Source organism: Lycium ferocissimum, chromosome 11 (genome assembly GCF_029784015.1).
Source record: "Lycium ferocissimum isolate CSIRO_LF1 chromosome 11, AGI_CSIRO_Lferr_CH_V1, whole genome shotgun sequence".
NCBI lineage: Eukaryota > Viridiplantae > Streptophyta > Magnoliopsida > Solanales > Solanaceae > Lycium > Lycium ferocissimum.
Window position 1 is genome coordinate 59,511,090 of NC_081352.1, and position 20,898 is coordinate 59,531,987.

Here is a 20,898-nt window from a genome sequence, read left to right on the forward strand (position 1 = left end):
ACATGGCACTAATATTTTAATGAGGTGGGCACTATGTGGCATGTCACGTCATTAACCAAACCCAATTTTACTCCACCTCCCTCTCCTTCCGTATCATCTTTCACCCTTTAACATCTCTCTCTTACAATTTGAATAGAAGAAAATGGCTTTCTCAAATCTCTTATGTGTTTTTTTCAGATTTCTTATGTGTAAAAAATGAAGATCTCTTGTAAAAAGGTCATAAAATTAAATAAAGTTTGTAAAGGACCAAAAATCCAATTCTCCAAAAAAAATGACTACGTAAGATTTTCCTCTCCTGTCTTTTCCTTTCCTTTGCAGAGTCATTTTTATGATCCCTATTTAATGAATAGCCAAAATGTAGAATATTTAGCGGCTCCAAAATCAACTTTAGACATGCGACATATAGTTCAAAGTCGTAGTTCTGAAGTTTTGATTTTCACAAATCGCAGGTCCAAAGTTTGGTTTTGAAAATTCAAACTTTAGATCGTCAGGTATGAAGTTAGACTCTGACAGTTCAAAATTGAAGAAGAAGAAGAAGTAGTAGTATGAAGTTTACGATGTCGTGCAGCGGATGGGGTTGTTCCTTCCTTAACCAGATGTGTCGGGTTCGAGCCTTGGATATGAAAAAATCCTTGATAGAGAGATCTTCCCCCGAATGGAGCCCTACGCGGCATGAATCTCAATATAATCGAGTCCCAATGGAGATACCAAACACTGGGTGGGAAACCAAAAAAAAAAAAGTAGCTTGAAGTTTGTCAAATTGGCTAGGTTTTAAATAGTTTCAAAAAACTAAATACTACTCCCTCCGTTTCAATTCATTTTTTTGCGCGGATTGTCCTTCTTTTGGGGTGGTCTTTAATTTTTTCCCCTTAAATTGGTGGTCTTTAATTTTTGCTCTTCGCCTAATACCCCGAAGTTCTAGATTCGAACCCCAACTCAGTGAAAAAAAAAGGGAGTTTCGCAAGGCAGAGGTTTGGATTCGCAAGGCAAAATTTTGCCTTCAAAACTCTGCCTTAAGGCATGTAAAATTCTGCCTCGCGATTGGACTAACAATGTCCAGCCCTCTATTCCTATTTATGTGGCCAGTCGTGACTTTGAGGCCTGAGTTCCTCTGAAATTCATAAGATGCAATGCTTGATATCTCGTCATGAAGCTACGTATACAAACATTCATGCAACTAAATGATAATGCATCATCTCATTGTTAGCATATCTTGGTTAGCTGAGTGATTGCAGAATTTAATTCGTTCAACCTTTATCATTTTCGTGATACATATTACCTTGAAGTTCATTCAGAATTTTACCCGATAAGGCAGAATTTTGAAGCAGAGTTTGCCCAAAACTCTACCTTAAGTTAGAGTTTGAAACTCTGCCTGAAGCATGCAAAATTATGCTTGCAGGCCTAACTTTGACCCAAATAGGCGTAACTTTACTACAAAACTCTGCCTTGCGATTTTTTTTTTTGACTGAGCCGGGGTTCGAACATCAAACCTCATGGTATTAGGCGAAGGACAAAAATTAAAAACCACCAATTTGAGGGGCAAAAATTAAAGACCACCCCAAAATAAGGGCACTCCTGCAAATATTTATGTGAACCCATTTGACTAGACATAGAGTTTAAAAAGAAGAGAAGACTTTTAAATTTGTGGTGTTAAATGGATCACATATATTTTGTAAAAAAATTTACCTAGCATAACTACCTCTAAGACTTATTTATGGATGATAACTACTATTTAATTAATTAACTATTAATAGCTAAATGAGTTTTTTATTTACATATCATAGCTACAACAATATACATATGGTTATTTCCTCCAACCAAGCGTGTTTTACGGCCTCTCTCCCACTTCATACGGTTTCTTCCCTTTTCCACTCCTATTTCTCTTTCATCTCTCATAGGTTTCTCCTTCCACCTTCAATATTCACTGTTTTTCTCTTTCTTTTCAGAATCCAATTCATTTTTGCTTCCCCACGATCTCTGTCACGGTGGTTGTCGTGATTGTTATTGTTGGTGGAGGAAGTGACAACAAGGAAAGCAGTGGAGGATCACCAGCCAATGGCCGAAGCTCAGCCATAACAATTCGTCTGATAAATCTCCATGGATAGGCCGAAAGAAGAGGAAAATCTTTCTTATGTTTGCTGATCATGTGGTGTTGTTTATCTTATGAGTGATGAAGAATAGTATTGATTATAACAATATGATATTGTAGCATCATCTAGGAGCAAGAGAATAGGTTGTTGGTGTAGAAACACCATTGATGAGAGTTGTGGAGCTTCATGCCCACCAAGTGTTTGATAAAATATTTCATTATATTTCTGTGTATTAACAAACAGTATATCTAATTTTCAGTATATTTCAGTGTATTATTTTTGCCATTGATTATGTGTATTTCAATATATTTCAGTGTATTCCTGTTTATATTTAATTATTTTTGCCATTGATTATGTGTATTTCATTGTGTTTTATCTAATTTCAGTATATTTTAGTGTATTATTTTTGCCATTGATTATGTGTATTTCAATATATTTCAGAGTATTTCTGTTTGGAATGGAGTAATAGGGGGCGAGAAAGGTGCGAGCTTTTATTGAACATCAGCCGTTATGCGTGAAATATGATTGATTTAATTTGACTTAGAAAAAGAAGAATCTATTCCAAAAATATATCCTATTTTTACTCAACCCGATTTTGTATTTCCGTATATTTCACTGTATTTCAAAAAAATAAAATACACGCATTTTAACATAAAAACTAGCTACTCTTCGTAATTAACAATTTTATAGTTATATCTTGTTAGAAGCTATTAAAAGGTAATTATTTATGTACATTTTACTATTTTGTATGACTATAAATCATTACTTAAAAGTAAATTATTTTCAAATATAAAAAGTGATTATTTTTTAAACACGAATTAATAAGAAAATAGATTCACACTAAATTGAAACAGAAGAAATATATTTTAAGTAGGTGTTACAAGCGGCTACCTGACGTCATCCAGCCCAAAACCCTACCAAAACTCACACCTCTCAAGCCCAATTCTCAAACTCAAAAAAAGAAAAAAAGTAGATTGCATTATACAAAACCCTATTTCTAAAACCCTTGCAGCGAACTCTCTGCTTCACCTTCTCTCTTCTTTTTCTGCTTAGTGTAATTTCAAAATGGTTCGAAGCTTAAAGAACCCCAAAAAAGCTAAACGCAAGAACAAGGTCAGATTTTTTCTCTCAAACTTTGTGTTTCTTGTTTTGCAATCAAGACTACTCTCATGACTTAACATTTGTCTCATTATACTTCCTAATACTTTACCATTTTGTGACACTATTTTCATATTTATAGTTTTTAAAAAAATGATGTTTTTGTATATAAAAATAATTACAACATACCCAGTGAAATCCCACAAAGTGGGGTCTGGATCAACAACAACAACATGCCCAGTGTGATCTCACAAGTGGGTTTATATAGAAATAATTAATCTTTGATTTTTCATTTAACTTGTATCAAGAAGATTTTGTAGATACATAAATATTATGGCATATTTAAGGTCATAAATTATAGTAGACAAAATACAAATGTTATGTCATGTTTAAGACTATAAGGATAAATTGAAAGAGGAAAAAGAATTAATTAAAGCAGGTGGGGAAGAAAGGAGAAGGATCGTCGGAAACAGTACCATCATTGCCAGCAAAGGTATGGCAACCCGGTGTTGATAAATTAGAGGAAGGTGAAGAGCTTCAGTGTGACGCTTCTGCTTATAATTCTCTTCATGCTTTCCACATTGGTTGGCCTTGCTTGAGGTATTTTCCCTACTTGTTTGGATGATTAGTTTCATAATATATTACTCCCTCCGTCCCAATTTAAGTGTCTCAGTTTGACTTTTGAATCTTGTGGTCTTAGACTTGCCATCTAGAATTCTGGAATGGGTAAACTTACTAGATATAGAAAGAGGCACTCTTTTTGGGACAGACCAAAAAGGAAAGTGAGAGACCTAAATTGGGACGGAGGGAGTATATTGTATTGTCTTGATGAATACAATGTTTGGATTCCCGTCTTTACATAATGCCACACCAGCAATCTGAAGAATAAACTTACAATATTAGAAAGAAAATAGGGTGGAGTAGGATTATTACAAAAAACTAGGTAAATGCTAATATAGGTTTATTATTAATAAATAATAAGCAAAGGCAAAATGAGAGAATAACATAAAATAACGGCGGGACCATACCAAATTTGTCGTTGTACAAAATGGTACTTTCTGTGGTTACGTAACGATGGATTGACGATACGATACAATACAATAAAATTTTATGTCTATGCAATTTAATCTGGTTGTGGATGCTGCAGTTTTGATGTGCTGCGTGACTCACTCGGCTTGGTGCGGACTGAGTTTCCACATACCGTATACTGCGTAGCAGGAACACAAGTAAGCTCTCTTTTGATGCTCGAGTTGGTGTTCAATATAAATATCTTGTTCATGATAGAGCTGTGGGCATTTAGCTTCTCTTATACTATGAGAAGGAGTATCATTTCTATACATTGCAGAAATTTTTTTGATAAGCAAAAGTAATTCTTTTTTTAATACATTGCAGAAAATCCTTCTTTTTTAAAAAAAAAAATATTCTGTGCTCCCATTCATTTTTCTGATTTTTTTTTTCTAACGAAGGATGATTTATGTGTGACATATTTATTTGCCAGTGCCTGTGTTTCTCCTTGTATAGTACAAACTTCCTTTTTATTACTAGGGAAAAAAGGGAAAACCAAAATTTTATCACACCATTTGAGAGAAGATTTAAGCTTCCGAAACATGCTTCTCCCCTTCATACAGGCAGAGAAAAGTTCTTGGAACTCGATTGGAATATTTAAGCTATCTAATATATCTGGGAAAAGGAGGGACTTGGTGCCAGACAAGACAGGTGATGAGAACTCTGAAATGGGCAGCGACAGCAGTGACAGTGATGAAGAAGAAGAGGAAGCTGGATCGGGGCCACCTGTACTACAGGTACTTTATTTCTAACACCATCTATATAGTTTAATATGACAGCATATACATCACATTTTCCTGCTAAAACTTCTTTTTCAAAATTTCGCAGTTACGCAAGGTTTTTCATGAAGGATGTATAAATCGCATACGTGCTATGACACAAAACCCGCATATAGTTGCTTCTTGGGGTGATACTGGTCATGTTCAGGTCAGACTCTGTTTAATAAAATTTTAATAATTAAATTTGTAGGCCATTGATAATTCAATTCTTTAATTAGTTTTAAACTGTTTGTCATCATTCTATCATAATCATTGTGCAAACATATGAAACATTTATTGAAAACTAGGGAAAATGTAAGATACAATCTTAAACTTCAAAGTAGTATATTCTCGTATTTGATTAGGTTCTTCTGAATTATTATAGTTTTTTTAAATTTATCTGGTGGATACAGCACCATCCCTTGACAAAAAAAGAAACAAACTGAAAATAAAATACCTCTCGAGCATGAGGTTTGTATACCAATTTTTGTTGACTGTAATAGTTACCAAGACTATATTCTTAAGAAGAAAAGTATGTTCCACTGCTTGTCTAGCTTAATACATCCAGTCACTGGTATGGTTTCTCCTCTCTTATATTAGGTTTAATGCACTGGCAGGTTTGGGATTTTAGCTCGCATTTAAATGCTTTGGCAGAATCAGAGAGTGATGGCAGCCATGGGGCTTCTGCAGTCTCTAATCAAGCACCCTTAGTTAAGTTTGGTGGACATAAAGATGAAGGCTATGCTATAGACTGGAATCCTCTTGTTCCTGGGAGGCTTGTGTCAGGTATGGCATAGTAATCCTATCTTCGTTGCACATAATTACATTCCGTGATGTTATGGTATGGCCATTTAATTATTCTAACATTTGATGCTGTTACTTGTCTCCTCAGGTGACTGCAGGAATTGTATCCATTTGTGGGAGCCAACATCTGCTGCAACATCGAATATTGATGCCAATCCTTTCATTGGACACACTGCAAGTGTTGAAGATCTTCAGGTGCTCTAGGGCTTGGACCAACTAACTTCACCTTCAGTTATGGGAACAACTCCAATTTAGACATCTTATTAGTTTTGCATAATTGTAAAGCATTTTTCCAACTTCCTCTGATGCAGTGGAGCCCTACAGAATCTTCTGTATTTGCCTCTTGCTCAGTTGATGGAAATATTTGTATATGGGACATCCGCAAGGGGAAATCTCCTGCTGCAACCATAAAGGCACATAAGGCAGATGTCAATGTTATATCATGGAACAGGTATTGGACTTTTCTGTTGTGTTTCTTTCTACATGTATAGTTATGGCTAATTGGCTATATTGTCATGTCTTTGCTTTTTCACCAGGTTGGCGAGCTGTATGCTTGCGTCTGGAAGTGATGATGGGACATTTTCTATTCGAGATCTTAGATTGCTCAATGTATCCTACTAACACTCTCTAAATTCTTGGAATCAATGTTACTTAAATTCATGATTCTCTAGTACTCTCTCAATTTTGATTGTCCCTTCAAAATTTAAATGCTTGGGAAGGGCTGGGAAGTGGGGATGAGGTTAGTAGGAGTACATCTCGCCCTACTTCCAACCTAGTAGCTGAGCTTTTGTAAGGGAAGAAAGTGTAGATTAAAGGGAAAGGAGAGTGAACCAGTTATAGGTGGTCTCATGTTAATTTGCGAATACAAGTTAAAGAATGACTGCTAATGCTCCTGTTCACTTTGACTGTTTGACAGGAAGGAGACGCTGTAGTGGCACACTTTGACTATCACAAGCATCCCATCACTTCTATTGAATGGAGTCCCCATGAAGCCTCAACAGTGGCTGTTTCATCATCAGACAATCAGCTAACGTAAGAAACCTTCTGAGACAACAACTCTAATGGGAATGTGGAACAGATTCATCTCTCTCTCTCTCTCTCTCCACATCTGCTTCTGTGATAAGTTTGGATGTTTCTCTATGGGTGTGTCTATCTGTCTTGGTGTTTAATGTTTCTCTATTTATCAGAATCTGGGACCTTTCTTTGGAGAGAGATGAGGAAGAGGAGGCGGAGTTCAAGGCTAAAATGAAAGAGCAAGTCAATGCCCCAACAGATTTGCCCCCGCAACTTCTCTTTGTTCATCAGGTTGTTATACTAATATTTTTGTCTGACTAGTGCAAAATTAATCTGCTTTAAGGATATTCTTATGACATTGCTCTTGCACTGCTAAACAGGGTCAGAAAGATTTGAAAGAACTTCACTGGCATTCTCAGATCCCAGGAATGGTTGTATCCACAGCAGCAGATGGATTTAACATACTCATGCCATCAAACATTGAAAACGCGATTCCTGCAAATGATGCGTCATAGTTTGTTAAAGTTAGTGCGCATTTTGAAGTATCTCCTCGGTGATGGCATTTATACTTTTGCTTTTGTAATATAGTATTGTGCCAGAGTTGCAGCAATTTTGTCCAAGTTTCTATTTATGGATCCTTGAGCTATAGCAATACATAAAAGTGAACATATTGCATGGTTGAAATGTGAGCATTTCTTTTCTGTTTCCCAATTCAACGGTTTGCCCCTCCCTCCAGTTTCTCGGAATTTACAATCTAAGTGTGAGTTCTACAAAGAGGGAAGAAGATAGAATTAGAAAAGTTACATTGGTGAGTGGATTAGAAAAGGGTTCTATTTTTTTATTTTATTTTTAGTTCAGCTGCACATATTTCAGCACTTAATGCTACATTTTCAATATACAAGATGATAAAGTAACAAGAGAAGTCTTCTATGGGTATTTGGAAAAAAAGATGTTCATACTTATAGCTCTATAGCGATCGTTAGACTAGCATTATTTTATTATAACGAATGTGAGACCTCTGAAAGCTAATATATCATAAAGATGTTCGTAGTAATCGAATGTTAAATTAATCTTATCAAAGTGGAAAAGACTAGAAATGAACATATATGTAAAAGGTACCAGCAGCATACTTGGGAAATAAAATGAAATAAAGATCAGTTGATATAGTTGGATCTATCGTGCACAGCCCTCCAAATTTATCGGTCAACACTATGATGATCAAATGTACTAAAAGGATACGGGTAAACCTAAATGAACGATGGCTCAAAAACTTGTTAACTCTTTCGAATCAATGAAGATTTAACCAGACAATGCATATAACAATCAAAAGATCCACGTAGATCATACCAAAATAGTTGACATATGAGTTAAATTTTGTAGTTATGCTTAAGTCTGCTTTTTGGCACGAGTCGTCTTAATCCAGCTAAGGACTTTATATGTGAAATTCAATGAGCACCTAGTTGTAAAACTTCTTTAAAAAAAAAAAATTACTAGTACTTCAAAGAAACGAATCCAATTAAATAGAAGAGACAAAGATTTTTTTTAAAACAAATTATTTGGTAATTAAAAAGAATCGAATCCATTTAAATAGAAGAGACATAAGAATTTATACTAACTTTAACAAGCTCAGTTTGGAGTTGGGACGTAGTTGATTGTGGAGTGGTGATGCTGTCCAAAGTCAAATTCAATTATGGGAAGCTAACTTCAACTAGTTTAATTTGGAATTGATACACAACATATTGTAGAGTGGATGCCATGGTGCAGGATCTGATTTATTTATGGGAAACCATATGAGCATTTATTATTGCAAAATCATGGGTTTGGACACCTAGTAGACAAGCTCACCCTACGCTATATAGATCAACAAAAATGATTGTTAGTTGAAGCTGTTGTCTTGCCGCACAGTATACACTCATTCTGGCACGTGAAGTATAATAAGCAATGTCCAGATTGTCTTAAATCAATTCTACAGCCACCATTGAACATTTTTAACAAAATAAATAAACTGTAAAATTGTGTTGCATCCAGTTTGCCAATCAGGTAGAAGCAGTCCCCGCCATCGTCAAACTTATGTCACGGCATCAAGCGACATCCTGATATAACCAAGGGGAGCCAGCTACAGCGTCATTGCCCGGATTGGTTATCTGCCAGTCCATTTCGAATATAGTTGTACTTGTATAGGTACTGTGGCACAGCCTCATTGTTATGGGTTGACTGCTTTGCCTGTCAATCTGGGGAAAGGGTCTTGCTTGCTTAAAACTACAACTTTGCTTTTGTGAGCAAAGTAACCTTTGACTAGGTTCTTATATATCAAAATGGACATGATGCACTCCACCTGCAACAAAGCATATAAAGCTCCAGTTATGTCAGGAGAAACTAAACCTTCTTTTTTGTAACGGAAGAAGCCAGTTGAAAGAGGAAAATAAAATCTTGAACCAACCAGCCTATAAGAGCCAAAAAGCTTACCTCATCAACATCCATATCAATTTCAAGCCATTTTAGAGCTCTAACAATTAAGTCTAACTTGATTTGGTGGGCTTTATTCTGATCTTTCTGCTTCTGGATAATATAGCTGTATAACCATTAACACAGTAGTTTTAATACTCAATTAGAAAGAAACAATCAAAGAGAAAGCCTGAATATAATGACGGCCCCTCAAACTTTTGCCAAAAATTTTCATTTAGACACTTGATCTAAGGGTTGCATGTAACTATTGAACAGCTGAACTCGAGCTACATTGTGCCTATTGTTAGATCCCTAAATGACAATCTCCCACAAAGATGAGACGTGGAAAATACTGCAGTCAACTTCACCCCACCCTATAGCCATCTTCTTCATTTCACGACAACCACCACCATCCTCCATCATCTCCGACAACAAATAGGCAAACGAGCACACCATTACTGTGAGTTGAGTTCCCAAAATTGGACGATGTCGTCCCAAAATCAGTTCTGAAGTTAAACTTGAGTTCTTAGAAAATTAGTTACCAAAATGTCTAAGATTAGTTTCCAATGTTTTTGTCTTAGTAATGAACTATTCATTGTTTGATATGTTTGCGCTCGAAACCGCATCACCTTTTATCAAGTTTTGTTAATGGTTATCCAAGTAGTAGTAGTTGACGGAACACAACTATCTCCAGAAAACATTTTTAGCTTCATCCTCTGTTTCCTCTCTCTACCCCAAAAATTACTTAGCTCCAGTCAATTCTCAAAAAAAGCCGTTTTTAGTTCACTCACAGACCCTGCAGTAACCTCACTTCTCACAATTTTCATTCTAAACCCAGATCAAACTTCTATTCTCAAAAACCACAGTTCCTCCATCAAGACTGACCCATGACCTGAAGAAGCTCCGGTCAAGTCCCACAGATTAGAAAAGGTTGTCGGATTTTCTAAAATTTTTGGAAATAGAGTTCAGTCTCCACTCAACAATGTCTATTTTCTGATCCTGTTAATTTAGATATTAGTGTAGTTTTAGCAAGACTATTTGATGTATTTAGAATCAGGTCTTGTAGTAACTCCTATTCAGGGTAGTCTGTACGGTGGAGGAGGAAGAGGAGGCAGTTGTTATGGTGGTGGAGGTGGTGGAGATGGTGGATAGGTACATCTTTTACTAATATCAAGTGTTCAATAGGTCGTACCTCAAGATAAGGTGCCTAAATGAAAACTTTTGGGCAAGTTGAGGGGTAATGTATGTTTTCAGCCAAAAGAGAAGTATGACACTTACATCTTCTTTAGTAACCTCTGGTAAACTTGGAGCTCTAGCTTCTCCAGAACAAGATAAACGCCAGACCTTAAGAACCTGGTAATAGGAGGAGTGTTATTAGGATAATGCAAATATAATGCGGATCACATATAAAGGAAAATTATACATACTGGTCTTCATGTTCCTGGAGAGCACGTCGAAGAAGTCGTAGATCCCCCCTTCTAAGAGCGAGAACAATGTTGTTGTACTGTAAAATAAATTCAAAGAGGAAAAAGAGAGTGAGATTGTTTTTTACATCTATTCATCATCAAGTAAACAATCACACCTGATTCATAGGGCATGCACCTCCTAGCATTTAAACACTAGAAAACTATATGGTATTTCCCATGATACCCACCAATTTATCGAACAGAACAACTGTTTCCTCTTCATCTACAGACTATGAAAGACCTAACAAGCTCAAATAAATAAACTGGTTCACTAACTCCTCTTCGTGAAATTACTTTGAATAGGAAGCTCAGTTATTGTACTTTGATTACATTGATCTTCTACATTGGACAAACTTTTCAGAATTTAGCCTCTTTAGATGAATCACTAGCTTTAGAATACAGTTCTCGAAAAATCCATAAAAAGAAGGACAAAAGGTCGGAAACAGCCTCTCTACCCTCACAAGGTAGGGGTAAGGTATGCGTACACTCTACCCTCCCCAAACTCCACCTAGTGGGAGATATGTTGTCGTTGTAAAGAAAGAGGTTAATGGCACAATGAACTTCACATCTGGGACCTAACTTCTTTTTCCAAAATATTTTGAATAGGGAAAAGGATGACTTGTTTTAATAGAAGAAAGAGGACTCTGGTGCTTCTCAAAGAGCAGTGTTGAGGTCTTTCTAAACCAGAAACAGATCTGATGCAAGTAAATAGTAGAATGTCAACAATTCTTTTAACTTTCAGGGATCACCTCCAAGTAAAAGAGTATGGCATGGGGAACAATTCTTTCATGTCACAGAATCCAGGAATAAAAGAAGCAAGAGAACAAATACTAACGAAGGTAAACAAGTATACCAGTAAAGAATAGACAAAGAGGAAAAACAGCAAAGAATAAGGGAAAAAAAGGAAAAAACAATTAACATCATCAGGAAAATAAAAAATATAAAAAAGACAAAGGGAAAAACAATTAATATCATCAAGAAAATAAAAGGAAAAAAAAAGACAAAAAGGGAAAAACAATCTGCATTCAAAGGTGTGGCCTAGCGGCAATGAAGTGGGTAAAACCTTGGACACCATGGTTCAAATCCAGCAGAGACAAAAAAAAAACGCTAGGTGATTTCTTCCTATCTTCTGCCTAAGCCTTGGCAGGTAGAGTTAACCGGTACTTGTTCTGGTGGGAGGTAGCAAGTACCCGGTGGACTAATCTAGGTGCGAGCAAGCTCGCTAGACACCACCATTATTTCTAAACATGGAATGGACAGAAAGGGAAAAATCATTTTTTTACTGGCCAAACAGTTGGTATGCCTCACTGCAGACACTTCCTTCCTACAAACCATCTGCCTGAGAGTATCAATTTTGTTGATGCAACTCGAGTCTGAATTTTATTTAAAAGGAAAACTTTACTTAATAGATGAAAGTGAAACTGATTAATAAATTCCGACTCTTGAAATTTGTGACAGTAGAAGCTACAATTTATAGAATATTGTCAAATGTCATAAAAACATTGAAGAGAATTTTCACACAAAAAGTTGAAGCGGGCAAACATCGCTATTAACATATTTGCCATGGGAAATGGAATCATAATCTTCCTTGGCTTATTTCCAACGAATGAAATTTCAAATGTTAGTCACAAAAAGTTATATAATTGAATACCAATATATCTTCTCAATTAATCCTGAACAGCACTTAATGCATATCCGCGACCAGTTCACTTTATAGTAGTTTTATTTTATGACGATAGTGTCCGGCCAACTTGCGAGTCAGCTCATTTATAGTAATGCCGCTACAGAAAGCTCGTAAGTATCTAGACATCTTTAAATAGGTATTAACTGCTAAGTAAATGCCTAACTCCATAGTAGTCGACTAATAGGCTAATCCAAGCTGTTAAACAATAGCAGCTTTTCCATGTTATGAGTAAATGGTACTTCTTGCTTATCCATATAAAAGGGTGCATGGTATTTCTTTTTCTTAACATCATTGCATGTTTATGCACTAAAGGATATTAAAAAAAAAAAAAAATGATGAATAAGGTTGTCCTGAGGAGCAGAGAGCATAGGGCAACTATGGAAGCAAGATAACAGGAATGAGGAGATGACGGAGAATGAAGATAATTAATCCTTGTAGACCTTTAGAAATGGAATATGCGGATCTTCTAAGCTACATCAGCAACTTAACGGATTCTTTTTATCAGTAAACTCAGCAACTTGAATGAATTAACTTCAAATGTAAAGAGTCTGAAAATTAAAAGAAGAAAACAGAATTTTACGTCTAGCACTTAAAATTAATAGACAGCAAACCTTTTCATGAAATATTTAGGAAGTATGAAACTTCAATATTTCTAGGTTCCATTTCAACATCATAAGAATCTCAATGATGTTCAACCGAAAGCAGAAATCAGCAGCCATACCTCCTTAATATCTTTACACTAGCTATTGTGAAGTAAATGCATGCTATTAGACTAATCTAAGAATCTCAACATTTCAAGCTGAACAAATTAAATATGAATCAGAAGACATGCAATACCTCAGTCAAATTGTACTTCTCCAAAAGCGAAGTTTTAGGTAAGATGCCTATTGAGAGCTTCACAGGTATCAGATATTTTAGTATCATTCTGAAAAGAAGCATAATGTCAATGAGGTGAAATCAATGCAGTCAGTATTAGTGTCTGGTTTACTGTTTGAAAAAGAAAAATGATTCCTTAAATTCAGCATTTATTGCAGAAAATCGATATCATCGCAGGATATTCATTCTTATAAATTCTTTTTTACCATTATTTCCTTTCATGAGTGAAACAGTATAATCCCGAAATATAGCAGGAACCTATACAGACCTCATATTTCTTTCTTTCCGAGGGTTGCAATGGCTTAGAGCGTATGATAGCTTATGATCAGCAGCAGAAAAGTTTTCATTGTACACCTCCAATCGTCCAGTATAATACATGTAAGTAACTTTATCCCCAAGAGGAAACTCCTCGAAATCGAAAATGCGAGCAGTTTCAATGCTTCTTGTAACACTTTTACACAAGTGAACTGTTCCGAGCTTGAAATATATTTTGAAAAGCTGGCAAGTCACATATAAAGCTCCAACACGTTTTGATCCTTTTCCAGCGAGGACTCCAAACACTTTCATGAGAAATGAGCCAGCACCTTTCAGCTTTTCAGGTGTTTTTCCATTAGAAGCCAACTCTCTATCTGCCTACACATTCAAAATCATACATCAGTCAACTTCGACAAACCTTCTGGTATTCCAAATATAACAAGAGTAGCTCTTACCCTTTCAGCTAGAATTCTAGTTTCATAGGCAATGACATAAAGGGCTTCCAGAGCCCAAGCTGATTCCCAGTTGCGGAACTCTTGAGTAAATGCACTGCAATCTCCACAAAATCAATGTTTTCCCAGGGAAGTGGTAAAGGGAGAAGGGGGCAAAGGAGAGAGCAAGCTTATAACTCACTTGGCAGCTTTTTCAAAAGCCTGGTATGATTCAACCAAGTTTTTGAGTCGATAACTTTGTAAAGCACGAAATAGAGGGAGTAGTATATCTGCATACTGAGAGTATCTATCAGCTTGTCTGATTAATCTGCTAGCATCCTGTTTTAGACACATGATACATTAATAATATATTTTCAGCACTCCGAAACAACAAAAATAAAGATCAAATTTTAGTTAAGGGGGTTTTGCTATCTACAAAAACATTCATTCATATATCAGCCTGCATCTCAAAACATATCCAACTATGTTACTGTTAGCCAGGAGGCAGCCATTACAACAACAACAACAACATACCCAGTGAAATCCCACCGGTGGGGTCTGGGGAGGGTAGAGTGTACGCAGACCTTACCCCTACCCCGTGGAGGAAGAGAGGCTGTTTCCGAAAGACCCTCGGCTCAAGTAGCGCATATCAAAGCAGTTTTTGGCAAAAGAAAGAAAGTACAGCAGTCAAAAGGACGTAGCAAATAGTAGAGAAAGCCTTAAATAGAATTCCACAACAACAATAACCGAAGCACAAGTAATAACAGGTATTAATAGAAATCGAAGGACAAGAAACTACGAGAATAGTGCTAATACTACCGGTATGAAAGAAGAAACAGGTACGCAGCACCAAACTACCACACTACCAGCACGCCGATCCCTGAGAAAAACGAAACAACGCTCAACTACCTACTAAACTTCTACCCTAATCTGCGACCTCCAAAAAATATCCCGCTTTGTTACTGTTAGCCAGGAGGCAGTCGTTGCCTCAATAAAATAGAGGTATAAGAAACTCAATGTGAAATTTAGCATACTAGTAAATATCAGTAGCAAAGCAATAAGATGCATACTGCAACTTCATACAGAGAATTCCAATTACCCACGAAAAAAAGCAACAATATTGAAGCCCTAAGATTTAAAAGAAAAACAATAAAGCTATTCAGTAGTTCATATAAGTGGAAGACTTTAGTACACCCTTGAACTCAAAATGGACTTATGAGCTACACTACACCTTTGGTGTTATTTAACTATTGAATGCACAAAAGTGAATATTTTTCCCCCCAATAATCATCAATCTTGAATTCAAGCCCTAACTTTCAAAAGAAAACAATAAAGCTGTTTAGTAGTTCATATAAGTGGAAGACTTCAGCACACCCTTGAATCCAATGTTTTACGCTAACCAGGGGCATGTGAACCCATGGTCTCTCTGCAAAACTAGGTATTTTATGTATATATTTTCTGAAATTAGTATAATAATATCTGTTGGCACCCATGTTCTAGAATTTCGCCTCCGACTAAACCCCAATATCAAAACGAACTTATTAGCTACATTTAACTATTGAATGCACAAAAGTGAATATTTCTTCCCCCAAGAAATCTGGAAAGATTAAGAGTACAAGGAAATTAACCTGGAAAGTGATGAGGGCATGGGATACAGAGAGGAGAAAAGGTGGGTTAGAAGAGATAGAGAAGATAAGGGAGAGAGACTTGGCATCTTGAGATGAAACGGCGTCGGAGAAGCGGTTAAGGAAGTCTGTTAGTCTTCTGTGTGCTTCTCCCATACTTATATAAGATGATGACGCCATCCCTTCTTCTGCTCTTCCTTTACCTATTTGATTCCTGTTTCTATTTAAGCTTTTGGTTTTGCTCGGGAATGGCCGACTGCAGCAGAGAACAAGAATGATAGCTTTTACGACGTCGTTTTGTATTGTAGACAACTTTGAACCAAAATAGGTTATCTCCGATTTAAGAATTTATTAGTACTGCCTCTTACAAGTCACTAGAGAAGAAAGAGGCAAAAGGATCTCTTGATTAAAGAGGAGGGTACTTCATTTTCTTTTTTAATTTCTTCTATTCCAAAATTAGTTAGGAGAGACTACTTTAGGGGTCGCTGGTAAGCAGCTCGGTTTTATTGGTATTAAATCTTGCATAAGTATTATCATGTTTGGTAGTATTTTTTTGCTGGATGTAAAATTCAAGACGCTTAATACAGTATTTGTTTTTTTTTAAATTCTTTCTTACTACATAGTGGGTAGGACAAGGAGAAATGGGAGAGGAGATTACAATATCGGGATTCGAACCCTCACCAATAAAGTGAAAGTTCAGGTAGCCATCACTGAGCTACTAAATCCCTATTAATACAGTATTTGTTTTGTAATTTAGAAAACTACATAAACAATACATGTATAAGTTATGAGGGAACTTATGTATTATTTTATTCATGATATAAGATGGAATAACAAATATGTAAATAATCAAACCTTGCATAACTAATCTGTGCATAAATTAATACATATATTTCTCATAACTAATTCTTACATTACAAATACCTGTATAACTCTAATCAACTGCCAAACGACCTCTTAGTATTTCGCACCCCTAATGTAGGTCTCTTTTTATAGTTTGCCTATCCTTCCATTTTCTTTTGTGATTCGCCCCTATACTTTTAACTTTATCAAAATCACAAAAATGCCCATGTTGCAAGGACAATAGTGGAAAAATATAATTTCTATTCGTAAGAGTAGGGATGGGCATGGTATGATATGATACGGTATTTAAAATTTCAGTATGGTAATTTCGATTTTCGATTTCTAAAAATATTATACCATTACTGTACCAAATTAATTCAGTATGGTTCGGTCTTTTAAAGTTCAGGATTTTACGGTACGATAAATCGGTACCATAGTTTATCCGACTTCGACTTACATATACTCATATCGTGAAGAATTATGACTTCCGCTACTTAAGAAACTTCTCAATTATTATGTACTAAACACCTTACACATGTAAAAATATTCAAAAGAAAGTGCAAGCAATCCCCTTCATAAATCAATTACACAAAAAAGCCATTTAAATCAAAATAGAGTAGTCAAAGTTCCAACGTTTAAACAATTAGTTTTCTAATAATACTAGTTTATATATTTGTTAGTATTATAATACTAAGATATATGAATTGTATATGTAATATATACTTCGGTATGGTATTCAGTATTTCGATATTTTCTTTATGAATACCGAATACATCGAATACCAAACTTTTTAAAAATGCATACCAATACCGTATCAAATACCATAATACCAAAACTGCGGTATAAAAGTTTTTGATTTCGGTATGATATTCGGTATCTATCATACCATGTCCACCCCTGCGTAAGAGTGTCTTATTGACCCTTTGTCTTATTAGTAATCTGTCTTAAGACGTTAAATTCACAGTGGAATTATCAAAAAAAGAGCAACTTTTGGACCAATTAACGTTACCTTCTTCTCATACCATTTGACATCTTTTAACAGAAGGAATAATAACCTTACAAGATCTTGAAAAGATCCAAAAGAAGACAACTATCCGTTCTTCGTATGAAAAGAATATAGCGAACATTATATATGTACTTAAAATTGAGTGAGTTATTTGATGGTAATTGTAGAGCCAAAATTCTGCCCTACAGCGAGACCAATAATGATGCACGTAATGTAAAGACGAACATTAAGGGTGCGTTCGGTATGGAGGAAAACATTTTCCAGAAAATGTTTTCCAATTTTCTCATGTTCGTTTGGTCAAAATTTTTGAAAAATATTTTCTTTTGAAAAACATTTTCCTCAAAATTGGGAAGTAAATGACACTTCCTAATAAAAAGTAGGAAAACGAGTTCACAAGTTCCATTCAACCACCCTACTACCACCCAACCCAATCCCAACCACCAAACCCCAACCACTCCCAACCCCCACCCCCCAACCCCCACGGCCAAAAATAATTTTTTTTTGGAAAAAAAGTTTTGACATTACTTTTGATTTTTTGCACCCTCACGCAAAACCCATACCCTACCCCCCTCCCCCCGGCAAAAAAAATATTTTTTTTTGAAAAAAAAGTTTTGACATTTATTTTGGTTTTTTGCACCCCAACCCCCCTCCAAAAAAAATTGAAAAATGGAGGGGGGGTGGGGGCGTAGGAGTGGGTGGTGGGGTGGGGTGGGGTGGGGTGTGGAGGTGGGTGAGGTATGGAGTTGGGTTGGAGTTGGTGAGGGTTGGCGGGGGAGGGGAATTAAATTTTGCAAAAATAAATAAAAAATCAAAAGAAATTTTTTTTTTTGGAGGGGGTGGGGTGGGTGGGAGTGGAGTGTGGGTGGGGTTGGGGGTATAGGGTTGGGTTGGAGTTGGTGAGGCTTGGATGAGTATTTTCCGGAAAACGTTTTCTATCAACCAAACGAACATGAGAAAATAAGTAAGAAATTCACTTATTTTCTACTACTCAAACGAACGTGAGAAAACAAATGGAAATTCACTTATTTTCTAGGAAAACATTTTCTTGGAAAACATTTTCCTCCATACCGAACACACCCTAAAGAAATGGCAGATTACAATAAAGTAGAGAGAATTCTTATTGACATCCGTTGAGCCTGCGAAGTACAATATAATACCTGAAGGTGTTCCATTGGTCCTCCAGTATGACGGTCTTCTAATGAAGTTAGGCTTAGAAGTCCTTTTTCATGTCTTGCTTCACCATTCCTTGAACAATGACTCTTCTTCCAATCTGCTCACCTCGCCTTTGGCTATTACATCTTTGAAGCACCGCAACCGTTTTTATTTTTAATTTCTTGTACAAGGTTCCGGCATTACATCCACGTCTAAGGATTTCATGGTATGTTAGTCGCTGAAATTGGGAATGGAAATTTTCTCTCTGGTGAATCGTTGAGCGTTGGGCAATGTGGTCCAAGTCCGAAGGATGTTTCTCTCTCTTCCCGGGTGACTCAAGGGGGAGGCTAGTAAAGCCTTTAATTCAGGCCCCATAAAATTTGGGTCCTCAACTTTTTAATTGGTAGTGATTTCATGATTTTATTTTCGCTAAGACCATATAAAGTTTTTAGGAAAAAGTAAAAAAATAAAAAATATAAAAAACAAAGAAAGAAAAATGGTCTAGTTTTTATAGTAAAAAAGAGGTGTGTCTATTTCAAAGAATCAGCTTAGATTCATGTCGAGGCGCTCGACTACAAAAGTCATTTATCTTGTAAGGAGACTGGTGGAGCAGTATAGGGAGAAGAAGAGGGACTTACATTTGATATTCATCGACCTAGAAAAGGCATATAACAAAGTCCCAATTGAGGTTATATGGAAATTCTTGGAGGCTAGATGTGTACATGAGGTGTACATCTATGATCAAGGACATGTGCGACGGGAGCCAAGACTGTGACAGCATAGCGGTGTGAGACTCGCAGCACCTTCCCGATGGTAATAAAGGGTTGCACCCCGGTGATCGACTCTTAGCCCATTTTTATTTTCCTTGGTGATGGATGGACTGATGCGACAAATTCAAGGGAGTTGCCATGGTGTATGTTATTCGCGGATAACATAGTCTTGATTGACGAGACTTGCAGCGGAGAGAAGGCTAAGTTGGAAGTTTGAAGAAAGACTCTGGAGTTTAAAGGGTTCAGGTTGAGTACTAAGACCAAGACAGAATAATTGGAGTGCAAGTTTAATAACATTACGCATGAGGTTGGCGTGAAAGTGAGACTTGGTACTCAGGTCATTTAAAAAAAAAAGAATTTTCAAGTATCTTGGGTCTATTATCCAAAGGAATGAAGAGATTAACGATGATGTCACACATCTTATTGATGCAGGTGGATGAAATGGAGGCTCGCAATCAGTCTTGTGTGATATGAAAGTGCCACCAAAACTTAAAGGCAAGTTCCATAGAGTGGTGGTTTGACCAACTATGTTGTATAAGGCAGAGTGTTAGCCAATCAAAAACTCTCACATTTAAAATATGAAAGTTTCCGAAATGAGGATGCTTCGATGGATGTCTGGGCATATTATGAGAGATAGGATTAGGAAGCATGATATCCAGGACAAGGTGGGTGTAACACTATGTGAATCCGGGTTTAGTGTGAATGTGTTTAATTGGTGTTAATATGGAAGTTTAGCTATATGAATCTCTTAGGAGTGAAATTGGGTGCAAGATAGTCGTTTTGAAGTCAAACTGAGTAGTGAAGTTCATAAGAGTTCTCAAACTCGTTTATGTTTCGGTAGCTCCGACTTCTAGGCCAATTAGGTGAAAATATATTGAGAATTTGGGAAAACTTCCTAAATAAAGTTGTAGGTCTTTGAAATACCTTTCCAACCATATATGGTGGAGCTCTGTTCTAAAAGTTATGCCCATTTTACTGAACGTCATCAGTGTAGTGGAAAATTAAGACGTGTGTGTTGCTCCCAAACGCACACGCAAGTATACGTGGTCGTACATGTAATATAGGATTTAAAGTCCAGATATCGTACCCATAGAGACTTATGATTAATCGTCAACTAAATTAAACTAATGCTAATTATCTAAACAAGCAATAAAATCTAAATTTATATTTATAAACTAAATAAAAATAAAGAAAACAAATAATGAACTTCAACCAAGATAGAGTGGATTTTTATCGGAGAAGAGATAGATCTAGTGTTACACCTCGAAAAATTTTCCGTTGATGCACAGTGAATAGACTAACGGAGAGCATGAAGTGTATGGTATTTCAATAAGTAAGGAATGACATTTGATGACCTAAATAAAATTCAAAGACATTAAAGTTCAGTAGTTACCAAGAAAGGCATAAATACGATATGTATAGAAAATTTCTGATAACGAGTTAATGATGATTCAAGATGCTTTGGAGAAAGAGTTATAACGTCCTAGATTGTTAAGAGGTGATAAAAATTGGGGCA

General features: G+C 36.2%; 2 protein-coding genes across 3 annotated transcripts; one reads left to right on the forward strand and one right to left on the reverse strand.

Moving 5' to 3' along the window:
* The first annotated feature begins 3,018 nt into the window (after positions 1 to 3,018).
* On the forward strand, positions 3,019 to 7,540 carry LOC132037725 (protein HEAT STRESS TOLERANT DWD 1). Of its 2 annotated transcripts, none has more exons than XM_059428323.1 (12): positions 3,019 to 3,203; positions 3,625 to 3,788; positions 4,336 to 4,414; positions 4,817 to 4,990; positions 5,082 to 5,180; positions 5,629 to 5,797; positions 5,904 to 6,010; positions 6,127 to 6,266; positions 6,352 to 6,424; positions 6,732 to 6,847; positions 7,003 to 7,120; positions 7,210 to 7,540. In XM_059428323.1, exons 1-12 carry the CDS (start codon positions 3,156 to 3,158, stop codon positions 7,342 to 7,344), a joined length of 1,422 nt encoding a protein of 473 aa, XP_059284306.1. In that variant the 5' UTR covers positions 3,019 to 3,155; the 3' UTR covers positions 7,345 to 7,540. The 2 variants fall into 2 exon arrangements, with proteins under 2 accessions (XP_059284306.1, XP_059284307.1); XM_059428324.1 differs by having other exon boundaries at positions 3,020 to 3,203; positions 3,628 to 3,788.
* Positions 7,541 to 8,582: 1,042 nt separating this feature from the next.
* Positions 8,583 to 16,001, reverse strand: LOC132037726 (enhanced ethylene response protein 5). Its single transcript, XM_059428325.1, has 9 exons — positions 15,615 to 16,001; positions 14,189 to 14,325; positions 14,011 to 14,104; positions 13,569 to 13,933; positions 13,262 to 13,349; positions 10,702 to 10,778; positions 10,553 to 10,627; positions 9,296 to 9,401; positions 8,583 to 9,164 (listed from the first exon to the last, which is right to left on the reverse strand). Exons 1-9 carry the CDS (start codon positions 15,789 to 15,791, stop codon positions 9,033 to 9,035), a joined length of 1,251 nt encoding a protein of 416 aa, XP_059284308.1. The 5' UTR covers positions 15,792 to 16,001; the 3' UTR covers positions 8,583 to 9,032.
* Between the last annotated feature and the right edge of the window lie 4,897 nt (positions 16,002 to 20,898).

What these genes read in the sequence shown, in the direction of transcription:
- LOC132037725 (XM_059428323.1), top strand. Translation starts at nt 3,156, where the DNA reads ATGGTTCGAAGCTTAAAGAACCCCAAAAAAGCTAAACGCAAGAACAAG. An exon ending in CAAGTGTTGAAGATCTTCAG is followed by an intron (nt 6,011 to 6,126) that starts GTGCTCTAGGGC and finishes CCTCTGATGCAG; the next exon opens with TGGAGCCCTACAGAATCTTC. An exon ending in TCATCAGACAATCAGCTAAC is followed by an intron (nt 6,848 to 7,002) that starts GTAAGAAACCTT and finishes TCTATTTATCAG; the next exon opens with AATCTGGGACCTTTCTTTGG.
- LOC132037726 (XM_059428325.1), bottom strand. Translation starts at nt 15,791, where the DNA reads ATGGCGTCATCATCTTATATAAGTATGGGAGAAGCACACAGAAGACTA. An exon ending in GCTTTTGAAAAAGCTGCCAA is followed by an intron (nt 14,105 to 14,188) that starts GTGAGTTATAAG and finishes TGGAGATTGCAG; the next exon opens with TGCATTTACTCAAGAGTTCC. An exon ending in CTCCAGGAACATGAAGACCA is followed by an intron (nt 10,628 to 10,701) that starts GTATGTATAATT and finishes TCCTATTACCAG; the next exon opens with GTTCTTAAGGTCTGGCGTTT.